Consider the following 26,829-nt stretch of genomic DNA (forward strand, 5'->3'; position numbering starts at 1 on the left):
TGGGCATCAGAAGACAGGTTTGGCTTGATATCAACTCCTAGATCTTTTTCTCTGTTCGTTTCATGAAGGACTTAATCTCCCATTCGGTATCCTGTGTCTGTTCTCCTGTTTTCACCGCCTAGTCTCATTCCCTTACATTTACTCGGGTGGAACTTTAGTAGCCATTTGTTTGATCATTCACTCAGTTTGTCTAGATCATCTTGTACCCTCATTCTATCTTCCTGTCTTAATCCTCCTCATAATATTTGCGCCATCAACAAACAATAAGAGGAATCAATTAGTCCTGGGAACTCTCCACTATCACAGTCTGTCAACCTTGTTCAACAGTTAGCGTCTTGGGATCTCATCACCATCACAGGCTGGACACCATGGTCACCAGTTAGCGTCTTGTGCACTCTCCTTTCGATTGTTTTTTTTTTTTGGGGGGGGGGAGGGGCAGCAGAAAATAACATGATATTTAACGGTGATAAGTTCCAGGTACTCAGATACGGCAAAAATGAGGATCTTAAACATAATACAGGGTACAAAACACAATCGAATCTGCCCATAGAAGGAAAACAGCATGTCAAGGATTTGGGAATAATGATGCCCGACGACCTATCGTTTAGGAAGCATAACCAAGCAAGTATTGCGTCAGCCAGAAAAAATGATTTTGATGGATTATGAGAACCTTCAAGTTCAGAGATCCCATCACAATGGTTGTACTCTTCAAATCACTTGTGTTGTCCCGTCTTGAGTACTGCTCAGTACTCACTTCCCCCTTCAGAGCAGGAGAGATTGCTGAAATTGAGGGAATACAGAGAACATATACGGCACGCATAGACGAGATAAAGCACCTAAACTATCGGGATCGTTTCAAAGCTTTCCAAATGTACTCACTAGAAAGAAGACGCGAGAGATACCAAATAATATACACATGGAAAATACTGAAAGGACAGGTCCCAAATCTGCACAGTAAAATAACAACGTACTGGAGTGAACGACATGGAAGAAAATGCAGAATAGAACCAGTGAAGAGCAGAGGTGCCATGGGCACAATCAGAGAACACTGTATGAACATCAGAGGTCCACGGTTGTTCAACGTCCTACCAGCGAGCATCAGAACTATTACAGGAACAACCGTGGACATCTTCAAGAGGAAACTAGATTGTTTCCTTCAAGGAGTGCCGGACCAACCGGGCTGTGGTGGGTATGTGGGCCTGCAGGCCGCTCCAAGGAACAGCCTGGTGGACCAAAGTCTCACAAGTCAAGTCTGGCCTCGGGCCGGGCTTGGGGAGTAGAAGAACTCCCAAAACCCCATCAACCAGGTATCAACCAGGTATCTCCTTAATCACAGTCTCTAGACCATGGTCACCAGTTAGCGTGCTGGGAACTCTAAACCATCCCAGTCTGTATACCATGGTCACCATTTAGGGTCCTGGGAGCTCTAAACCATCCCAGTCTGTATACCATGGTCACCATTTAGGGTCCTGGGAACTCTAAACCATCCCAGTCTGTATACCATGGTCACAATTTAGGGTCCTGGGAACTCTAAACCATCCCAGTCTGTATACCATGGTCACAATTTAGGGTCCTGGGAACTCTAAACCATCCCAGTCTGTACACAATTGTCACCAGTTAGCGTCCTGGTAACTCTCCACCATCACAGATTGTACACCATGGTCACCAGTTATTGTTCTGGAAACTTAACACCATCACAACCCTCAAACCTTGGCCCCCAGTTGAAGAGACGAATTAATGACGTCATGTTCCATGCTTAAGATGAAGACGTGTTTGGAATTTGCTTTAAAAGACTTATCTTTATTTGAAGGAGGTATCCGAGTGCTTGTACCCAGCTCTGCTGACCACACTGTCTTCCACTCACAACATCTCCTGCAGACAGAAATTTTCTAGACTTTTAATTAACGTAAAAAATATAAAAATTGTATGAAATTTATATGAATAAATATGAAAATTGTACCACACTTTACCAATGCGATTTGTGACTGTCAACACACACTCATAGTTCATGGTTAACAAGGTAACAATATTGACTTTCCTCAGATTGTAAAAGTTCTTTTAGTAACTATTTGGTCGACACTACCAATATGTTGTGATGGACCACCAGAAATTTCACTTTTTGTATTAATGAATTTTGACAAACTGGAAACTTTTTCAATAATAACTTTCATGTATAAGCTTACCTAACCTAACCTTTGCTAGCAATCCTAGGCCTAATTCTCGCGATTTTAGGCCTAATGTACTACATAAGTAGTGAAATATACGCCTACGACCGTGCACACCATCTGGCCAGGTGGCTCTATGAGAGCCAGCTGGTCCAGGTGTGGCGCGCGGTCATAGGCGCAAAGGGTTTGGGGGAAATTTTCCCGGAAGTGGGGCGTGTCGGACGGGTGTGAGCGTCCGGTGTTTGGGTATGTGGTCAGGAAAGATGAGAGGTCATGTTATTGGGGGGTGTAGGAGAGTATGTGGACTATGTGGTAGAGTAAGAAATACAAGGATATGAGTGGAATATGTGGAAAGAGTAAATGAATATGTATGTGTGTTTGCCGTAGACTTAATCCTGTGAGTAGATAATAGTTTTGATGATAGTAAGTAAGCTATGTAGAGGCTGTGTGTAGGTGTGAGGGATCCCAACATAGGTGGATATGTCGTTTGGGGTTGGTGGAAGGGTGTTGGAAGGGTGAGGGGGCTTCCCCTCGGCGTGAGAGTGCTTAGGGGTCATTTGTGGTTTTGACATCCATTATTTTCTTGGAGCTATGCTCACAGCTGCAAGTGGGAGAGGAGGAGGGTAGGAGAGAGCAGAGTCCAGCAGGAGGGATGTGGTCCATTTGCCTTAATCGTTTTTTCAAGTCTATTTTCTTTGAGTTAAGCAGCTGTGTTTGGAGATGATCCATGAGGGTAATAGTTCGACCATACATGGTAGGAAGTGTGGAGGAGAAGGAGGATGAGAAAGAGAGAGCAGTCACTCTTAAGTTGTGAATGAGATGAGGCAACAGTTGGTGGAGAAGGTCTGTTTTATGTAACAATGCATGGTAGTGTAAAGGTGACAGACCTGGACGGATGTGAACCATTACCCACTTACCCTTAAGCGTTTTTCAAAGTCCGCAGAGGGGTGTGTGTACTGCCCACTGGTCAGAGGGTAACTGAAGAGCATTTCCAAGTAGGTAGTTATATCTTCCCCTCCCAGAGGGTACGCAATGACTGCCATTACTTCCTCAGACACGGGCAGAAGTGGCCGGGTATCCATTACCCACTGCGTTTTGTTAAGGAAAGGGAGATGTAGTTACGGTCAGCGACTCCGTCTGTTCCACTTACCACCCCCCTCTCTCTCTCTCTCTCTCTCTCTCTCTCTCACTCACTCTCTCTCTCTCTCTCTCTCTCTCTCTCTCTCTCTCTCTCTCTCTCTCTCCCTTAGACGAGCAATGTTCCACACATACAAAGTAAACATATATAAGACAATGCGGAAAAACAAAGTTTTGAGACTATTATTAAATTGACTTGTTCATTATCCTCGAGTTCAACTCTCACACACTCTCTCTCTCTCCCTTAGGTGAGCAATGTTCCCCACATACAAAGTAAACATATATAAGACAATGCGAAAAACATAGTTTTGAGACTATTATTAAATTGACTTGTTCAGTATCCTCGAGTTCAACACTCTCACTCTCTCTCTATCCCTTAGGTGAGCAATGTTCCCCACATACAAAGTAAACATATATAAGACAATGCGGAAAAACGTAGTTTTGAGACTATTATTAAATTGACTTGTTCATTATCCTCGAGTTCAACACTCTCACTCTCTCTCTCTCTCTCTCTCTCTATCCCTTAGGCGAGCAATGTTCCCCACATACAAAGTAAACATATATAAGACAATGCGGAAAAACATAGTTTTGATACTATTATTAAATTGACTTGTTCATTATCCTTGAGTTCAACACACACTCTCTTTCTCTCTCTCTAAGACCTACATTATCCAATGTAAACAGACCGGATGAGACGATAGTGAAATAGCTCTGGGTTATGTCTGTTTTCAGTTCTTATAACATTTGAAAATGTATGCGTGGTTACTCATTCCGTCTCGTTAGGGTCTGACCTTGTGTCTTTCCAAATCGTGAGTTTTCACTCAACATCAACCATTAGCGATCGTTCGATCCAGCAGAAAAAAAACAGAGACTGCTGACTGTGTGATAGTTTCAGCCCTCTGTAACGTAACGTAACGTAACGTGGAAATCATCAGCATCATCTTTCTGTCTGATGTCCAAATAACATTTTTGTAAATTTTATTTTTTAAACAAAGGTGAGCCACCAGTCCACGAACTAAGAGGGGAGAGGTGTTCACCACACCTACAAATTCTAATATATTGTTTTGTTAACTGCGTGATCCCAACATATACCTCCTGATCTCTTGTTCTGCCTCACACTAGTCAATAAACACAATTTTGTGTCATTTCTTGACTAAAATAGCACTCCGAAAACATCTTTGCCCCTTTTTTTATTTTAAAATTGTTAGCTCTAGTTATGACTGTTTTAGCAGACTATCTGATAGAAAAAAACAGAGACTAGTGTTAGCATAATAGGTGAAAAATAGTTGATCATTCTCTTATTACGTTTTATTCAATAACTGGTAGACATAACATATATCACATATTTATCTTGGTAAAACATAATAACTGACAGACATAACACACAGCATAATGCAGTCACATGGTGTTAGCATAATGGGTGGAAAATAGTTGATCATTCTCTTATTACGTTTTATTCAATAACTGGTAGACACTTACATATTTATCTTGTCATTTTTTTTTCAATATTATGAGTTGTTTTCCATGTTTCTTTAACACCATGGCTAAGTGAGCCAGAGCTGAGTAGTAGTTGACCTCCCATTCAAGCTTTTCATCTGGATTCAAGTCATCACTGTCAATCATTCCCAACCCATAAGGAATTTTGACGCGCTTGATTGAATTATGTCGCTTAGTCATGCTTAAAATTTGATTAATGCATAGTTTAAAGCTCCATCGTCTCTTGATCTTAGTATCGTTGCGGAGACCCTCCATTATACAATCTATATCCTCCCCACACTGCTCTAATATAATTTTTTGGCTAACAGCGTTATTTTCTATTGGCGGTCCTGCGCTATACCAGGTCACAATAGCTATAACATGTGGTAGTCTTTCTGGTGAGGGAGAAGGAGAAAAGACAGCTCCTCCTACTTTGACGCGATCAGCCACCACCACATAGTTACTTAATGGTTGGATCGCACGCTGTAGTCGTGTATAAGGATACCTTTCCCAGGTCTCGCAAGACATTCCTCCTGAATGGGTGTGAATTGAAGGAATATCATACACTATACAGTCACCAGGATGGAACTCATCCGTTGCCAGATAATCACCTTCTACTTTGCAGTCTTTAAGACAGGATAGCTTATGAAGCATATACCTTGAACACATCTCGTCAGTTATTAATCGCGAGTTTGCGGATGTAAAAATTATATACAGTATAGAGTTACCATTTACTCTTTCATTCCTTTATTACATCTATAAACGCACTCAACAAGTGGGAAGATAAACACAGAGTATAATATTATTTTTTTATTATTATTAATTGCAGGAAGGGAAAAATGGTATCAATAGTTTATATATATATATATATATATATATATATATATATATATATATATATATATATATATATATATATATATATGTCGTACCTAATAGCCAGAACGCACTTCTCAGCCTACTATTCAAGGCCCGATTTGCCTAATAAGCCAAGTTTTCATGAATTAATGTTTTTTCGTCTACCTAACCTACCTAACCTAACCTAACCTAGCTTTTTTTGGCTACCTAACCTAACCTTACCTATAAATATAGGTTAGGTTAGGTTAGGTAGGGTTGGTTAGGTTCGGTCATATATCTACGTTAATTTTAACTCCAATAAAACAAATTGACCTCATACATAGAGAAAATGGTTCCTTTATCATTTCATAAGAAAAAAATTATAGTAAATATAATAATTCAGGAAAACTTGGCTTATTAGGCAAATCGGGCCTTGAATAGTAGGCTGAGAAGTGAGTTCTGGCTACTAGGTACGACATATATATATATATATATATATATATATATATATATATATATATATATATATATATATATATATATATATATATATATATATATATATATATATATATATATGTCGTACCTAGTAGCCAGAACTCACTTCTCAGCCTACTATGCAAGGCCCGATTTGTCTAATAAGCCAAGTTTTCATGAATTAATTGTTTTTCGACTACCTAACCTACCTAACCTAACCTAACCTAACTTTTTCGGCTACCTATCCTAACCTAACCTATAGAGATAGGTTAGGTTAGGTTAGGTAGGGTTGGTTAGGTTCGGTCATATATCTACGTTAATTTTAACTGCAATAACAAAAAATTTACCTCATACATAATGAAATAGGTAGCTTTATCATTTCATAAGAAAAAAAATTGAGGAAATATATTAATTCAGGAAAACTTGGCTTATTAGGCAAATTGGGCCTTGCATAGTAGTCCAAAAAGTGCGTTCTGACTACTAGGTACGACATATATATATATATATATATATATATATATATATATATATATATATATATATATATATATATATATATATATATATATATATATATATATATATATATATATTTCTAGTCGACTGTTAAATCAATGAGTTCGATATCTCCTGTAAGGTCTATTATAGGCACGGCTTTGCAAGGGGGGGTTTTGTACTTTCACCTCCAGCTTCGACCACATCTGCGTTCAAGTTGTTGTTCTTCATCCGATGATAAGCAGAGGCAACTCCTTCACTTAACTTATGTGTAAGCACACCGTGTGTAGGCAATGCTGCAGGGATTGCATTGCTTGCGGAGTCAACCATCACAAATTTCAACCCGCGACGCTGGTAATGCCGCTCCAACTTCATCATTATGGGTAGATATTTCAGTCTCCATACTTCCTGATTGTAGCTCTTCCAGTACAGACCACAGCCCATCCCAAGTCCAAAAGGGAAAATTATGTGATTAATTTTATATTCTTCTTCTCTTGTTAAGATGACTGCAAAGGCCTTACGCAAAGATTTTGTAAACCAATAGCGACGCATTTCTTCCGTACCCAACTGTAAGCCTCTGTAGTAGTTCGGGTCAGCAGCATATAATGTCTTGATTTCCTTCATCGACATGTTTAGGGGTTTAGATGATTTCCCTCCGGCGTGATGTTATTAATCCGATGAGATGAGGTAGATGAGGGTCATCACCAATTCGATTGTTGAATTGAGGGGGTTCACCATAGATAATCTCTCGAGGCAGGGCTCGGTCTCTTCTCTCTGCACGATTTTTGTAGGGTAGTTTGCTCCGATGAATGCAAGCATAGGGATAACGAGTCCATAATTCTTCAACCACCCCACTCATCATCACGCTATTGGCGTCCATATCGTAGATGATGCAGTCGGAGTAAGAGTACTCCGAAAAAGATGAAAGGCTACCAGCTATAGTCGTCAACATCTTATCTGATGAGTAGAGTAGAGGAAATGAGTCTGAGAGCGGAGAGCAGCCACCCCTTTATACGGTCATGCGAAGGTTAGTGGGTTTCCTGTTTTGTTTCGTCCCTGTTTCCCTGGGGCGGACTAAAATCACTTTGACGTTATAAGGTTTTAAACTCCCCTGCATATTTTGAATAATTGGGAGGTGAGTACTTTCCCACTCTGCATCTTCACACCGACCTGTCATACCTACACCCCAGGGAAGAATAACTTTCTTGATCTCCTCAGTATCTTCAATATACAATAAGAGTTCTTCTAATGATTTCGTCAAGTATAACAAGCGGTTTTCTTTCGTATCAGCACACAAACCTTTAACCATAGAGTAATCTTTTGATTTATCGGTAATGGCTTGAGCAATATCATTCCTCTCAATAGGCTTCCCTAATCCATACTGAGTTGCCAAGGCTACTATGATTGGTCCTTGACTGTCTCTGCTGATGTGAATGGATCCCGGTGTTGGACGGTCTTCTCTGATGCATCTCTTTAGATTATACAATTGCGTTCTGGCGTAAGCGGTGGCGTGAGAATATTTATCAGCAATGTCCTGGGACATGCCGTAGGGGGAGCATGATATACAATTTACAGAGTAGACAATGCAGCACTCTTGATTGTTAAACTCCTCATCCGTCATGTATCTGTGATGAATTTTTACAGAGTTCATTTTGGCTATGGAGTTCATTTTTTTCCCCCAACGCAATATAGATGAAACACAGGGGTGCGATGAGCGGGCAGTAATGAATTAGTGTGATCTACCCACTCCCTTTTATCCTCATCGCGTGTGTGGCGCGCGTGCGCGCATGCTCCCAGGATAGTTTCCAATTAATGATTAACCACACTCCGTAGCTACGTATTTTATATTATTTATTTATTATTTATTTATTATTATTTAATAAACGTGGATTATAGTCCATTCTAGCAGTAAGATAGGTGTAATACTATAATCTCAACAATGAGGTTTTATATTGACTTTGTACCAGGCTACGATTTTTTTTTCTAAGTTGAGGAGAGCTTGATATATCCCTTCACATCTCGTTCACTATAGAAATTAGTCTAAGGCGGTGCTGTATATATATACATATATTTTTAAAGACTTCACAAATACACAACTGATTAGAAACGCAAGTTCTAATCAGTTATATACATATATATATATATATATATATATATATATATATATATATATATATATATATATATATATATATATATATATATATATATATTGGTGTATACTGGCAGCAGGTTTTCTTTCAAACATGTTTCATTGAATATGACCGCATATTCTGTATTTATTATTTTCTGGTTTAGGGCTTCTATCCCTCTAACTATTTTCTTAGCATCAGGGCTTAATTTCAATTAAGCCCTGATGCTAAGAAAATAGTTAGAGGGATAGAAGCCCTAAACCAGAAAATAATAAATACAGAATATGCGGTCATATTCAATGAAACATATATATATATATATATATATATATATATATATATATATATATATATATATATATATATATATATATATATATATATATATATATATATATATATGTAGTGAACATATAAAAGAGGAAAGAATAATGAAAGAAATAATCCGTAAAGGAGTAAAAATCACTACTCCTAACCAAAACATAGACCTGATAATATTGTACACAACCAAGAAGACTTCCGAACTCCTTATCAAAACAGCCCGAAGCCGACGGAGAACCCTCTACAGCAGTCAAGCGTTGTATACATGTACACTTGCCCCCCACGAAGGATGTAACCTTCAATCTAAGTACATAGGTATGACGCGACCAAGCTGACGAGGCGTTTGACCTGCTAATCTTCAATCCGGTGCCCCTAGGAAACACATGAGACAAGCCCATGAAATCACTCTAACAAGAGAAATGTTGAACAAGAATACCTGCATAATAGACAAAACCCAAGATGAAAGAAGATTACAAATTCTTGAGGCAATTCACATAAGAATAGAGCGACCTACCATGAACACCCAAATCACGGAACTATTTACTCTACCCACCATGAGAGTAAGGACAAGACAAGAACATATCGATGCCAACACAGAAGACAATGTCCAACATAACAGGCCAATTACACTGGATTAATCTTTGTGTTTAGATAGGAGATGCCTCGTATGGGCCAATAAGCCTTCTGCAGCCTCTATGTTTCACCTCACATTTATCCCTTATGTATCCCCCCATGTTTTCACCTTCATTGTATTATCACCTGACCTAATGCGGGTATAAAATCAACTAGTATTGTAAGATCTGTTCACTTGAGAATGAACCATGGAGGTTCGAAACGTCGTGCAAATTATACAAATAAGTGTAATACACTCTATAGTAAATCACTTCTTTTCTTCACCTTAAAAGTACGAAAATGAGTTTTGGAGAACTCCTATTTCAATTAAGCCCTGATGCTAAGAAAATAGTTAGAGGGATAGAAGCCCTAAACCAGAAAATAATAAATACAGAATATGCGGTCATATTCAATGAAACATGTTTGAAAGAAAACCTGCTGCCAGTATACACCAATATATATATATATATATATATATATATATATATATATATATATATATATATATATATATATATATATATATATATATATAATATATATATATATTATTATTATTTGTTTTAATAATTGCAGGTGCTGTGGACTGGAGCGCGGAAACCTCGGGAATTCTACCATTCTCTATGCCCATATACCCGGAGATGGCGGAGTATAAGTCTTGTTTGGCATCATTTGGAATCATCTGGCCTGATATGTGTGGTCAGTCTCCAGCAGAATTGTCCCGTGCTGGCTTTTTCTCTTGTGGTGAGTAGTGGAAGATAATAATAATATTATTATTATTATTATTATTATTATTATTATTATTATTATTATTATTGTCTTAATGTAATCACACGAGCCAAGTCTGTCTGAGACGTACTAGTATTTGCTTTCTCATTTATTTATTTATTTATAAAAAAATATTTATATATTTTTCTTTTTTTCTTAGGAGTTGGAGACCATATACGATGCTTTTATTGTGGTGGTGGACTTGTTAACTTCATACCTTCGGACGACCCCTGGATGCTCCACTTCCGTTATTACCCCAACTGCATCTACTTAAACTTGAAGAAGGATCGAACTTTCATTAAAAATGCGGTTCCTTTCTCCTCTCCTCGACTGACAAAACCCATTGACGAAACACTGATTAACGCGCTCCTGCATGTACTTGATTATTTCAATGGACTCGCTGCTACAGTAAGATTTCCGTACACCGCCCTGCGAGGTGCGCTAAGAGAATACCTCAAGATTAAAAAGGATATATTACCTCTCCTTGGCGAATCTAACTGTGAAGAGGTGTTGTTATGGTTTTTAGATCGAGTGGATGAAAGTGAGGACACAGATGCGGTAACTGAATCTCCCTTAGAAGTATTATCGTCCCAAGGTGTTATTTTCCCCCGCCCAGTTCCCCCAGTAGTGGAGGTAGATGAACGTGTGGAAGAGAATGCAATGCCTGGTGTAGCTAGGTTTTATTGCAAGGTGTGTTTCACTCAAGAAATAAACACTGTTCTCATTCCGTGTAGGCATATGGTAATATGTTTGGATTGTGTAACAAGATGTGACAAATGTCCTGTATGTCGAGGAGATGTAGTACATCTACTTCTTCCTATTATCTCTTAATAAACAAATCTAAAGTTGATTCTTTTATATTATCCTTATTAATTATTTTTATTATTATTATTATTAACGCTGTGGGAGGTGGAGGTGTGTGGTAAGGAGGCACCCTCTTGAAAGGGGGTATATAGCTCGCCCCTGACCTGGTAGGGTAAACACTCATCCAAAATCCAAGATGACCGCACGAGCCTCTGCCGCCGGTGTAGCCTCTCCTCCTCACTCAGATGGCGATGAACGCTTAGGTCAAGCCCTAGCAATAATACGTGGTATGTTTCCCTTAATTCGAGTTATATTGTGCTAAGATGCTTCTTGTTGTTGTTTGCTAATATTGATGTAACAAATAATAACAATAATGGGAAGAGTGAGTGAGTGTGTGTGTGTGTGTGTGTGTGTGTTTTATGCTAGTAATGTAAACTTTTATTTTTTAGATTACCTGGAGAAAGCTAGTAGCCGCGGTGTGAGCAGCAGCAGCAGCAGCACCACCAGAACCACCTCCGGAGGGAATATCTTCATATTCTTGGGAAACACACACATACACACAAACACCGAGGAGGTGGTTGTGTCCTCCCCCCTACTCCAGTCGATTACGGTGATAGCCTCCCCTCACACATTGGTGCAGGTGACCGTAACGACCAGGACGTGGCTGGTGTAACCCCTGCTGGTGCCACACGCACTGCACGTGCTCGTCTCCCTACACACACCACTACCACGCCCGCTACTGCTCCTGCTGATGGAGATCGTGGTGATAGAAGTAGTAGTAACACCATCCCTCATTGTGTACTAGCTGGTCCGACTGCTGATCAGAGGGGGAATAACGCATTATATTTTATGAATACCGTTGAAGAGGTGCTGTCCCCCAGCCTTTTAACTGGGGGGTGTAGAGTAGGTAGTGACACTACTATTAGTAGTACTACTGGCAATAATAGGACTGAAGAAGAAGTTGTAAGAATGAGTGTGGATATTTCACAGGTGTGTGTTGAACTCGAGGAAAATGAACAAGTCAATTTAATAATAGTATCAAAACTATGTTTTTCCGCATTGTCTTATATATGTGTTTACTTTGTACGTGGGGAACATTGCTCGCCTAAGGGATAGAGAGAGAGAGAGAAAGAGAGAGAGAGAGTGAGAGTGTTGAACTCGAGGATAATGAACAAGTCAATTTAATAATAGTCTCAAAACTATGTTTTTCCGCATTGTCTTATATATGTTTACTTTGTATGTGTGGAACATTGCTCGTCTAAGGGAGAGAGAGAGAGAAAGAGAAAGAGAGAGAGAGAGAGAGAGAGAGAGAGAGAGAGAGAGAGAGAGAGAGAGAGAGAGAGAGAGAGAGAGAGAGAGAGAGAGAGAGGGGGGGTGGTAAGTGGAACAGACGGAGTCGCTGACCGTAGCTACATCTCCCTTTCCTTAACAAAACGCAGTGGGTAATGGATACCCGGTCACTTCCGCCTGTGTCTAAGGAAGCATTACGTACCCTCTGGGACGGGAAGATATAATCACCTACTTGGAAATGCTCTTCAGTTACCCTCTGACCAGTGGGCAGTACACACACCCCTCTGCGGACTTTGAAAAACGCTTAAGGGTAAGTGGGTAATGGTTCACATCCGTCCAGGTCTGTCACCTATACAATACCATGCATTGTTACATAAAACAGACCTTCTCCACCAACTGTTGCCTCATCTCATTCACAACTTAAGAGTGACTGCTCTCTCTTTCTCATCCTCCTTCTCCTCCACACTTCCTACCATGTATGGTCGAACTATTACCCTCATGGATCATCTCCAAACACAGCTGCATAACTCGAAGAAAATAGACTTGAAAAAACGATTAAGGCAAATGGACCACATCCCTCCTGCTGGACTCTGCTCTCTCCTACCCTCCTCCTCTCCCACTTCCGGCTGTGAGCATAGCTCCAAGAAAATAATGGATGTCAAAACCACAAATGACCCCTCAGCACTCTCACGCCGAGGGGAAGCCCCCTCACCCTTCCAACACCCTTCCCCCACCCCAAACAACATATCCACCTTTGTTGGGATCCCTCACACCTACACACAGCCTCTACATAACTTACTTACTATCATCAAAACTATTATCTACACACAGGATTAAGTCTACGGCAAACACACATACATATTCATTTACTCTTTCCACATATTCCACTCATATCCTTGTATTTCTTATTCTACCAAATAGTCCACATACTCTCCTACACCCCCAACAACTTGATCTCCCATCTTTCCTGACCACATACCCAAACACCGGACGCTCACACCCGTCCGACACGCCCCACTTCCGGGAAAATTCCCCCCAAACCCTTTGCGCCTATGACCGCGCGCCACACCTAGACCAGCTGGCTCTCATAGAGCCACCTGGCCAGATGGTGCGCACAGTCGTAGGCGTATATTTCACTACTTACATATAGGTGCAGTACTAGGAATGGAAATTTTTATGTTTTGATTTTAGCTTTTTAGGGACTGTGAAATTAATATTTTAAAAATTAGTTTACTGTTAGTCCATCACTACATAATGGTACTGTTGACCAAATAGGTACAAATAGGTAAGAATGATCAGGTAGTGAGGAAGGTGGAACAATGCAACAATCTGCACCAACCTATTTTGTTGCTGTGTCACACTTATAACCGTTCCAACTTTTGTCTAAATTAAGGCAATGATAAATTGGCCAACAAACTATATATCTCTATTAAACCTAATACTTTGGAGAGTGGAAGGTAAGCTTGGAGTGTTCTTGGCTTTGGACGTACCTCTGGTTATATATAAGCTTCCTCACTACTCAAGTGGAATTGTCTGGGTGTGAAGAAATAGTTTTATTGGTTTAGGTAATTCAGTTGGCTGTTTTGGCTATAGAATTACGACAATATTCTAGGTTAAATTAACTGTTAACCACACCGCATCCTGCCCTTGCTCAGGTTGTTTACAAGTCCCACTTGGTGAGGTGAGAGCGCCGAGCCAGCGAGCATCTTTTTTTATATATATAATGGAAAAATACAAATAAATACAATGATAAAAGCAAGGGTGCCGAACCACCAGAACAAATAAAGACAAAACCGTGAACAGTACAGTAACATGACAATAACAGAACAGCAAGTAACACAAACAGAACTGGGAAGCGTTAACACAAACAAAAATACAAAATACATACACATGATTAGCAGGCAGAAGCAAGGCACATAGAGTTAAGCATACAAGAAGAGGCACCAGAGTGCCACATCATAATTACAGAAAAATAACAGGAAGAATACACGAATACCATAATGGCAAAGACAAAAACTACAGTAAGAGCAGGGCACAACCTGCACATAGTCACCCATATCCATACTACTCTGGAAACAAAGTTCCTGGATATCTCGCTCAATTCACATACCATAACTCCCAAGGTTTTTTTTTTTTTATCCTATAGTATTGTGTTTGTGAGAAGACATTACCATTACTAATAATAATAATGTACAATGAAATCACTTTAACGTAATGTAACAATGAAAAAATCCTTTGTACATCATGCTTGAAACGCTAATTTTGCTTCAGTTGTAAGCCTCAGGAACCTTAGAGGATTCACTGGTATCATAAGTTGCATTGCTCTTGACCATGTTGTGGCGTGGCTTTTTTATGGTGATAGCTTGGGGGTACCAAGTTAGTGGGTATAGAATCCTCCTCATGGCTCCTACTCATCTATATAAATGAAAATGTAAATGTCCGTTTGTGCATAACCGCTAATCTCCAAAAGTTCTTCACCGATTGATTTGAAATTTTCACACAACGTTCCATTCGCATCTGAGCAGGTTTTATATATATACCATATAGATGTCACGTCTGTGACGGTAAAAAAACATGCTTTTTCTGAAAAGTTGTGTTTTTCATGTGTTTTTCATGGGAGGGAAATCTTCGAAACCTCTTTACCAATTTTTTTTGAAATTTTGACACAATGTTACATTTTCATGTCATTTTTTAACTGATTTTCTTATATTTCAGTGATGAGAACATCAGATCACCTGATGTTCCCAATTTTCTGATGGGAACATCAGACCACTTGGGAACATCGGACGAGGGAGTGGAGAATGGTGGGGATGACGAGGGGACGGAAGTGAGAGATGGTGGGGAGGAGGAGGGGACAAGGGAGGGGGTAATGGTGGGGAACGACGAATGGGCGGAGGTGTTTGGGATGGTGGGGACGAGGGGATGAGAGGAATGGAGAATGGTGGGGAGGAAAAAGTGGACAGAGGAGTTGGGAATGGTGGAAAGGAAGATGGGGATGGTGGAGTGGGGAATGTTGGGGGGGACAAAGGGACGGTGGAGTGAGGAATGGTTGGGTGGCTGAGTGACTGAGGAGACGGGTAAGGGGGAATGGTGGGGAGGACTGGGGGGACAGGAAAGGTTGCTGTGGCTCAGCAACGCGTGACCGGGTACTGCTAGTTTTCTCAATAATAATCAAAATAGTACAAATAATAATAATCAAAATAATTATCAAAATAATATTTTATTCATAACCCGGAGGCCTGGTCAGGGACAGGATCGCGGGGACGTTGATCCTCGGAATCACCACAATGCAGGCTGATAACATATGCATACATCTATACTATGAGAGGAAATATCAGTTTGTGAGTCTGATATCTGTGTGTCTGACCAAAGTTGGCGGCCAGATACTTGGGTTACCCTCACCCCACTTTGCAGCGGGAATAGTTTGGGATATGGGCTGGATGTAGGATGGTCGGGGATAGATTAAGTTATTTTTTTAAAAAATATCAGTATTTAAACCCCTCAGGTAATACGTTTGAATTTTAAAATGAAATCGTTGACGTGTTTTCCATAGAGTTTATCGTAAAAATTGTGACCCAGGAAAATGTTACACTGATGGGGAGACATGAGATAGATGAGGGAAGATTGGGACAAGGGAATAATAATAAAAGGAGAGGTAGTCAGGAGGAGGGGCGGGAGGGAGGGTAGGTGGGAGAGAGGGAGGGACGGAGGGAAAGGGGGGAAGGGGGAAGGGGAGGTAAAAGACAAAGACCCCTGCCTAATTCCCCTTTACATATTGATATGAATGTAAATAGCTGTCTGGTGGCGATTGGAGGCCAGACGGAGGAAAGCGGGAAAGAAGGGAGTGAAGTAAGGACAAGTGTGAGGAGGGGGATGATAGGGACATGGGGTGGGACTGGGGAAGATGCGAGGGAGACGGGGAAGACGGAGACAGAGAGAAGAAGGAAAGAAAGGGGAGGGGAGGGGAGGGAAAGGGTAAAGAGGGAAGGGAAGGTGTAGGAATAGTGGGGGATGTGAAGAGAGGTGGAAGGAAGAGGGGAGGAATGGTGGTTGGGGGTATGAGATTATCCTGGACACTGCCGGGCGCCCCTCTTGTAATATTGTAGTAAAGAGGCAAGTGAGAAGGAAGCCAACCTATGGAGACTAACCACACATCACTTGATATATGTAAAAGGGCCAAATCAAAACACTAACTGCCAGAATATGCCTAGAAGGAGTGGGCGTAGGCGTGTCCGCCCTAACCAGCGTTCTCAGCCTCCACACCTTCAGCCACAACATAACCATCACCAACCTCAACATAGCCCTGAACAATGTCAACACCTGCCTTCACACCCTCAACCACAACATAACCATAACCAGGCACTGCATCACCAACCTCAACATAGCCCTGAACACCGTCAACACCAGCAGAACACACATCACGGGTCTCAACTCGGCCTTGCTCAAGGGGGACTTGAACAGCCAAGCAAAATCTTTCACCAGTCGTATACTGGTGAAAGAGTTATATAAAGATCGGCAAGCATATTCATCTGAGCACACAATCCTGCCTTTATACCGGGAGGATGGAACTGTTGCAACCAGCAATCAGGAGAAGGCTGATCTAATGACAACCCACTTTGCTGCCAAGATATCGAGCTTGGGAGCTTTTAGGGTGTGTGTGTGCGATACATTACAGAAGCATAGAGTATGTGGGGCTAGAACAAAGAGAATTGTGTGTTTGAGGGAGATAGCTTTAGCAGTATGAGGAGGGATGAAGTGTAATCACATGCATAGATGAGAGAAGAGGGTTCTACCAGAACAGCAGTAGCAGACAGAGTTAACTATCCATTCATACAACTAACCATCCAACCAACCAACCACTCAACAAACTGAACACTTCCCATCACATTTCGCTCCCATCGTTCGCCTGGGATGCCTTCTTGCTTAAATCTAAAGTAGAACTCGATGTAGTGTCAGATCCTCTGGTATACGACTTAATCCTGCGGAAACTCCGCAGCGTGTTCCCCCAGCGTGCCTAGACAGTATACAAATGTTGTGGACCAACATACCAGGGCTGAGCCGAGTGATGACAGCGGTTACAATATTTACTTGGACATTAAGGCCACATTTGACCAAGAATGTTAACCTCAACAGTAAACAGTTCAGTAATAGCACGACCTGTACAAGGCCAGTGGACGTGGCATAAAGTGCTGGACTTAACTTTTCTTAGTAATAATTATTTACTTACAAGAAATTTAATTATATTCAACAATAAAGGCAACAAAAACAAGTACAAAAGGCTCATCTCCGAGCTTCAGCATCTCTCATATTAAGAAAGATTAAGAACATAATTGGATAATGGACAAAAAAGACACCAAGATTAGCCTGATGAGCCACATTTATAAGTATATATATAAGTTCCAAACACATATATATGTGGGACGCCGTAATACAGTTGATAGAGCGACTACCTCGAGTTCTTAGATCTGAAGATCAGGTCCCACCCCGAGGAATCTCTGTCACTGTCTCTGGCATAAACAGTGTTGTGACCACAGTAGCCATCATGGACCGCCGCTATGAGGTGTTCACCGTTGGCGATGCCCAGCGCCAGCTCGTGAGGCATGCTCTTCGAAAGACCAAGAGCCAGCGCCGACGCAGCAAGGAGCGAACCCAGGCATACTGGATGGCAAAGGTCTGTGGCAAGGAGGTCCAGACCCTTCCCTCCCGCGCCACCCACTCTCAGTGAGTCTCCTCTCCTCTACACTCTTGTAAAAAAAAAAAAAAAAAAAAAAAAAATCCCATAAAAATTAAAAAAAAAAACTTATATACCTTAAAAAAAAAATTAATTAAATTTATAAATATTTTTTTATTTTTGTAGTCATGCAAATTATGACATATACCACTACGGGCTCACCATAGCCGATGCTACTTGAAACTTTTTGTTCCAGGTAGCAAATCTTGAACAACAACAAATGACATATATTATTATTTGTATATTTGTCTTAGTTTATTTACTGATGAAGCCAGTGTGTAAATCCTTACAATAATTAAGAGGTAAGTAAAGGATGTGGTAATTGTAATAGCCGTAGTGTGTAGTGTATGGGGTTATTGTGATGAAGGTAGTGTGTAGTGTATGTGGTTATTGTGATGAAGGTAGTGTGTAGTGTATGTGGTTATTGTAATGAAGGTAGTGTGTAGTGTATGTGGTTATTGTAATGAAGGTTGTGTGTAGTGTATGGGGTTATTGTGATGAAGGTAGTGTGTAGTGTATGTGGTTATTGTGATGACGGTAGTGTGTAGTTTATGTGGTTATTGTGATGAAGGTAGTGTGTAGTGTATGTGGTTATTGTAATGAAGGAAGTGTGTAGTGTATGGGGTTATTGTGATGAAGGTAGTGTGTAGTGTATGTGGTTATTGTGATGATGGTAGTGTGTAGTGTATGTGGTTATTGTGATGAAGGTAGTGTGTAGTGTATGTGGTTATTGTAATGAAGGTAGTGTGTAGTGTATGGGGTTATTGTGATGAAGGTAGTGTGTAGTGTATGGGGTTATTGTAATGAAGTGTGTAGTGTATGTTGTTATTGTGATGAAGGTAGTGTGTAGTGTATGTGGTTATTGTGATGACGGTAGTGTGTAGTGTATGTGGTTATTGTGATGAAGGTAGTGTGTAGTGTATGTGGTTATTGTAATGAAGGAAGTGTGTAGTGTATGGGGTTATTGTGATGAAGGTAGTGTGTAGTGTATGTGGTTATTGTGATGATGGTAGTGTGTAGTGTATGGGGTTATTGTGATGAAGGTAGTGTGTAGTGTATGTGGTTATTGTAATGAAGGAAGTGTGTAGTGTATGTTGTTATTGTGATGAAGGTAGTGTGTAGTGTATGTGGTTACAGTAATGACGGAATAGTATTAATTATTACATATTTATATTATTATAATAATAATTGTTTTAATTAATAAATATTATTCTTCCTTGTGCTGGGTCATGAAGGAAGCGGGCCTCGGGTTAAAGGGGGCTGTGACCATCTATGTCTGGAACCCATAGGTGCTCGGTTCGAACGTCCACCTCCTGGGGCTCGTTTGGCCCAAGCTCTTCAAGTGGCTGAGATCGTTCTTGGCCTTGCTGGGGTGAGTCTTCTCGTCGGCCTCGACCACCGCGGTGTCCGGGTTTGTAGTCCCTGTGCCTCCTTTACCAACTACGAGGTAAACTCCGGTAGTGTCTTCATGCTTCACAGCATCACTGGAAACACTGACCTGGTCAAAATCTCAATAATGCCACCTGGTCTTCAGTACTATTGTCTAGGGTTAAGTAAAAGTAACCAAAATTTACCGGTTTACTGGGGCATATCTAGGCAAGACACTGTAATATAAGTAAACATCTCTACAACTGCTACTCCCAAAGTATATAATATAGCTTCAATCAAAGCTTTTCGGAATCATTATCATGCACACATCAATTGTACACCCTATGAACTAGCTGTCACTAGGCTCCAATCCTAGTACAATGGTACACTAATTCTAGCATGCTACAATATCAAGGATACAGGATGGTGGTGCCACAATAATCAATTAGTGGGTGAGGAATCAGTATCAATCAGGATACATAATAATCAGTCAAGGTCCTTAGATTCCCACCACATATATGTCATTCAAAAATATCACCTACCACCTGTTCCACAAAAATGGTGTAGACCGGTAGTTACGATCCATCACACATAAACATGGTTACATTACACCCCAGAAGCTTACAAGGTCCTTAGACCGAAAATATGTGCCACAACCAGGAGCAAGATCAAGTGCACCTGCCCCGGCTGACAAGCCTGAGAACAGTAAGCTGGCGACGGGCGCCGAGCCGCGATAGGCACTGTATTACGTTGCAAGTAGACCATTAGTACTCTTTAAAATATTTCAACCACAGAACAAAACATTTTCAAGTAAATAAATCCTTGAGCATGCACCGAACTAATTAAATATCACAAAATACAACTGCTGGTATAACATAAGAGCAGTATATAAACACACAAGAGAACACATAATCATATGCCAAAATATACAGAGATAATTTCTATCTTCAGAACTTGGTACTATTGACTCTGACCGGTAAACATTGGGGGAGGGAGTTGGGGGGAAGGGGGTTAAGGAAGGATTCAGAGAACTTTCCAAGTCAAACCGCCGCTCTATATAGTGGCCAAACCGCCACTCCACAATGATCACTCCAACTACAATACCAAGTCACAGAACCCAAGAGCTCAGACTGTTCACACCACATCGACTGGAGAATCTCAAAGCAACTTTCTAACCCAACCAAGTTAGCCAGTACTTGTGCCCCTCCCTGTTTATTCAGTAGCTGCCCAAAACAGATTTGAACACTTGACAGAGGAGGACACTGACAAAAGACGAGTTGAAGATGTTGACGAAACCCAAGTGAGTTTGACCCCAGACAAGACGCAGACACCCTAAGCAACGTAAGTTACAAACAGTGAATTGTACAGTTTTTAGTGATGGTCTTCAAGTGTCGGGTCTTGTCCATGGTCTTCGTAGATACAGGTGCCAAAATAAATATTGTCAAGACTTCAGCTCTTAGAGATATTGCAAGTAAGCACTCTGTTACAGTGAGTGAGTCACCAATGACTTTACTGAGTGGTGTTTCTGGGAATAAAGTAACAGTCAAAGGGAAAATAAACCATCCACTCATGTTAAAGGACATCATGCTTTCTATAACATGTCTAGTTGTGAACAGTATCAGCTTTCCTGGTGACATATTACTAGGGTTGTACACCATAATTGATGAAAATGTTGCATTGTTTCCCAATCGTTGGAACATTAGTATTAAAGACAATGTCATTCCATTGTGTAGTATGTATAGAAGGGATCATGAGTTCAACCATCAGGAAAATTATGTTTATTTTGTTGACAGCCGACTTGCCAGCGTTGGTTTGTCAGGCCCATGTCACAGTAACATACCCGAAAAGCAGGCATTCAATTGAAGCATCGTAGTTGTGTGGTTGCTCAGGAAGTGAGTATGGAGACTTTCTGGACGGGACGCCCTAACGTATTGTCAATGTCTTGCTTGCCTAGCGGCTTCCATCTCTGATTTCAGTGGTTCTACGGCTGCTGAAACTGTGTTGCACTCTCACTCGCTCACAAGAGTTAAAGTTAAGATTGAGGGAGTGCATGAGTTATTGGATATCATTGCAAACAGTGAAACGTGTAAGTATGTTGAGCCTTCCTCTCATGTAGTGCAGGATGGTACAGTTACATTGTAACGTTGCAAACACTAGCAGTGCCAACATCCATCTCCAGTCTGGCACCCACATTGTAGATTTTTCCCATTACTGGTTAATGGTGCGAGTGGTGAATGATGTCTCCGTGGAGCATGTTGTGTGTGCACTGACATCAGGAGAATGTGGATCTCAGACAGAGGTGCAAGTGCAACACCTCATTCCTTCTGATGTTCCCTGACTCCGTGATTCATCTTATAGGAAATTATAAACAAGAATAGCGCAGCTTTAACTTTACTTTACCTCTAACTTTACTTTAACAGTAACTTTACTTTATCAGTAACTTTACTTTAACAGTAACTTTACTTTAACAGTAACTTTACTTTAACAGTAACTTTACTTTAATAGTAACTTTACTTTAACAGTAACTTTACTTTAACAGTAACTTTACCAGGCGAAACGTTTGATCTTACATCTCTTATTACTCATAAAATTCCCCCTGTGCCAGGAACTAGACCAATTACGTACCAGCTTATCGTTTACTACATTCTCAGAGAGCAGAAACTGATAGACTTATATAGGAAATGCTACAGGATGATGTAATATAGCAAAGTAATTCACCAAGGAACACTCCATTGATTATCGTTCTAAAACAAGATGGGACATAGAGACCAGAAACGACTATCAGAAGCTGAACAGAGTAAGTATACCTGACTGTTTCCCACTTCGTCCTAAATGATTTGTTGCAAAACATAGGTCGAAAAAAGGTATTCTCAACTTCAGATTTGTTGCAAGGATTCTGGCAAATCCCATTTGATGAGGAACGTAAACAGGTGAAAGCCTTTCGTATTCCTAATGGACATTTTCATTCAAAGAGAATGCCATTTGGTTTGCAGAGCAACCTAATAACCTTTTCCAGGCTCGTGACGAATCTATTTCATAGATTGATAGGTAGTACTCTTCGAGTGTACCTCGATGATCTCATAATAGTGATGCAAGATGTTCAGACACACTTCCAGAAGCTTGAGAAAGTACTTGCAAAAGTAGCAACAACAAATTAAAAAAAAACTCTCAAAGTGCTAATTTTTAAAGAAGATTAACTTCTTAGGTCAAGCAGTTAATCTTCAGGAAATACCTTGAATGAATACAAAATTATTGCTGCCCATGATTTTCCATAGACATGTAATGCAAAAGCCGTAAGACCTTTCACAGATCTTTTGGATTTTATCGTTCATTTATTACTGGGGTTTCTCTGTCATAGCAGCCCAACTTTACAGGTTGCAAAGAAATGACGAACATTTTGTTTGGGAAGAAGCTCAAGAACAGTCATTCAATAAACTCAAAGCAGCACTGATCACTGCACCTGTCCTTAGGTACCCAGATTTTTTTAAATCTTTCATGTTAGTCATAGATGCTAGTGATGTTAGCTTGGGTGCTGCATTACTTCAAACAGGTCACAGAGATCATGCAATAGCTTATGCTAGCCGTACAATATCTAAAGAAGAGTAAAATTATAGGGTAACTGAGCGTGAAGCTTTAGCGGTTGTGTGGACTCTGAAATATTTCAGGAATACAATTTATAATTATCCTGTCCATGTTCTTACAGATCATCAACCATTAATTCCTTTTTTTCAAGAATAAGAATCACGTGGAAAAATTTGCTAGATATTTGCTCACAATTCAAGAGTTCAACCCAACATTTGGTTATATCCCAGGAAAACAAAATGTTGTAGCTGATGCTTTTTCTTGATATATAGCTGCAATTCATGTAAATTACCCAGCATTAGACGCTACAGAAGTTGAGACAGAACAGAGACAAAACCCCATATGGGCACATATCATTATGTTTCTGACTAAGCAAGATTCTCGTCTAATTCACTAACCCCCCAGTACCATTGAAAGAGTTAGTGTTGACAGACAATTTACTGTGTAGAATAGTGAAGCTAGAGACCCCCCAAGGAAGTCCTGTCAGTTAGTCTGACAGTCTGACATCTGTCATCAACTAATATCTGTTGTTAGTCTGAGATCACTATTAGTACAAAATGTATTAAAGATTATCAATGATGCTCCTGCTAGCCATGCTCAAATGGCTAAAAAGATTGCTTATTATGTTGATAGATGTTTGAACTGTTGACAGCATTAAAGGCAAGTCATGGGACCAAACCCTATTCATGTGTACCGAGCGACTAAAGCACCATGGGAACGAGTATCAATGGATTTGTTGAAAATTTTTGCAGAAACAGAAAAGGGGAACAAACACTTGCTCGTAATGGTTGATAACTTTTCCCAATATTGTAAATTAGTTCCTATCCAGAACAAAACAGCAGAAACTATAGTCAGTGCAATCCATGATCAAATAATTTGCAGATACAGTATACTTAAAGTTATCCTTTCAGACAATGGTCCTGAGTTCAGTAATATTATATTAAACAGTTTGTGTGATTTATTAATTAAACAATCAAAAAATATTGTATTATGCCATATAATACAGCAAGTAAGGGTTAGCAGAGCGTACTAACAGGAAAGTGTTAGATGTTTAGAGAGTCACTTTGAGTTTTCATAACAGTAATTTGGATCAGTTCGCTCCCATAGTACAGTGTGGCATAATTTTTCAATTAATGCCTCAACAGGAGAAACCTCTCATGCTATTCTTTATGGCACAGATAAGATCCTTCCTAATGTATTGATTAGTGCACTCAGAGTTCCTTTGTATAACTCAGATGATTATGATCAAGTAAAGCGTAGACATATGCAACTAGTTTTCAAGAAAATACGAGAACACTTGTCTAATGCAACAACAGAGTTTTCTCGAGCAAGAAATTCACAAGCTAAGCCCAGTAAGATAACTGTGGCATCTGTAATAATGGAACTTGACCAACACAGGTCTGGCCCTGTGTTCAAGATAACTAAGAAATTTTTGGGTCCATATAAGGTAATAGAGCTAATCAAGAGTAATAAGTACAAACTTAAGAATCTGTTAAGAAGAGAGTATATAAATGAACACCTAGACTACATGAAGTAGGCTAAAATGACTGTTGATGAGGCTGATGCAGAAGATGATAATGAAGTTACCCAGACAGAATCTTCTATTGTGACACCATCTACAGTGGTTGACAGACCAGTTGACATAAAGCTACCTCATGCCAGCAACTATAATCTTAGATCTAAAGCTTTAGTCTCTACTGTGCACACACCCCAAGTCCACTGTCTAGATGCTAACGAGATTAACTACCCAGTTGAGAGTCTGACACATGCAGTTTCATAAGTTCCTGGCCTTCAGTCAGAGCCAGAGTTGTATAGTGCTCTTGAACTAGGTGTTAACATTGACAGAATGTGTAATTAAGTGCAGTCATCGTTCCGTTTTTGTTTCGCCAAACTAGAAAACTATAGTCTCCTGGACGACTGAGTTCTCTTGTTTGTTGCCTTACTTCCCAGTACTCTACCTCGTGTCCTATTATTGTCGTGAAAAGCATTTACTTTTGCTATGTATTTAATCTTTCAACTTTGTTTTGTTTCTTAATCATATGCCAGTGTGAAGTCTACTGTGCCATTTGTATTGTTACAGTTCATGTCTTCAGGAGTTTTCTTAGTGTTCAAGCAACCACATTAAGGCTTGGGATTCCTGACAAGGAATAGCTCCTGTCACCCCAGAGTTGACTGACTGACTGCTTTCACCAAGATGTTAGCCTTCTCGGTCCAGTCCATGTAAATATTTTGTAGGGTACATATTTGTTTTCTTTCTTGAAATATTAATTCATTGTAGTTATTAGGTCATGCTCGTGATCCATTTAGTTTCAGATTAGTGTCTTGTATTATGTCCATACACAGATCATTGACACAAGATGTGGATAATTTTTTGGACACAATACTTTCTGAGTATGTATTGTTCATACCTGATGATTAGACATGCATATTTTCTTCATGCTCTTGTTCTAATTAAGCATTGTTACTATCACCTTCTGTCACAAGGTGTTTCACTGAGTAAGACTATGTTATAAGTTTTATGTGAACATGCCAAACTGTCTCAGTATAAACACACACCTGTCCTGTCATTTATTGTGTTATTTGGTCTTTTACATTGTAAGACATTAAGCAAGCCACCGAGGTCCTTCAGAATCTATGTACTAGATAGCCAGAGATTTGTCGACAAGGGACGTCGACTTGGTAGTGTGTCCGAGAGGTGTCAGTCTTCAAATTTTAGGTTGAGTATAACCAATCACAGAGGCGGTAGGCCTCTAACGTCACACACCATAGAGCTGGTGGGTGCCTGCTCAAGTGGACGGCACCAGTACTTAGCCAGGACTAGAGCACGTAGAACCTAGGTTGTGCTGGACCTATATTATTATCTCCTCTCAATAAAGTCCTGTGAAGCAATCTAGTGTGATCTCTTCAGTCCCAAGTAAGAGCCATCTCCAATACTCCAACCAACAAACAATAAAGTTGAATATATCTTGTATTTAAACACTTACTGTCTAACCTTGTAATGTAATGCTGCCGAACCTTGTATTGTAACATTTACTGCAACACCTTGTATTCTAACACTGCCACACCTTGTGTTGGTACGCTTACTGCCACACCTTGTGTTGTAACACTGCCACTTCTTGTATTATAACACTGCCACACCTTGCATTGTTACGCTTACGGCCACACCTTGTGTAGTAACACTGCCACTTCTTGTATTATAACACTGCCACACCTTGTGTTGTAAATCTTACCACTTCACTTTGTATTGTAACACTTCTTGCCACACCTTGTACTGTTACCCTTACTGACACACCTTGTGTTTTAAAACTTACTGCCACATCTTGTGTTGTAACACTTACTGCCACCCCTTGTAATGTAACCCCTACCACATCATGTATTGTAACAGTTACAGCAACACCTTTCATTGTAACACTGACGGCCATAACTTGTTTTGTAAAACTTACTGACACACCTTTTATTGTAATACTTACTCTTTTACCTTGTATTTTAATAAATTACTTCCACACGTTATACTGTTACACTTACTGCTACACCTTGTATTATAACACATACTGCCACAGCTTGTATTGTAACATTGCCACACTTTAAAGCACTGCCACACCTTGTATTGTATCACTTATTGTCCACTTTGTAT

At 40.1% G+C, this 26,829-nt stretch overlaps 1 protein-coding gene across 1 annotated transcript; it reads left to right on the top strand.

Annotated features, from left to right (window-relative positions):
* Positions 1–10,293: 10,293 nt before the first annotated feature.
* Positions 10,294–11,251, top strand: LOC138370725 (baculoviral IAP repeat-containing protein 8-like). Its single transcript, XM_069335323.1, has 2 exons — positions 10,294–10,396; positions 10,581–11,251. The coding sequence occupies exons 1-2, from the start codon at positions 10,294–10,296 to the stop codon at positions 11,249–11,251; spliced, it is 774 nt and encodes a 257-aa protein (XP_069191424.1).
* Positions 11,252–26,829: the final 15,578 nt, after the last annotated feature.

This window comes from Procambarus clarkii, chromosome 33 (assembly GCF_040958095.1).
Source record: "Procambarus clarkii isolate CNS0578487 chromosome 33, FALCON_Pclarkii_2.0, whole genome shotgun sequence".
Taxonomy (NCBI): domain Eukaryota; kingdom Metazoa; phylum Arthropoda; class Malacostraca; order Decapoda; family Cambaridae; genus Procambarus; species Procambarus clarkii.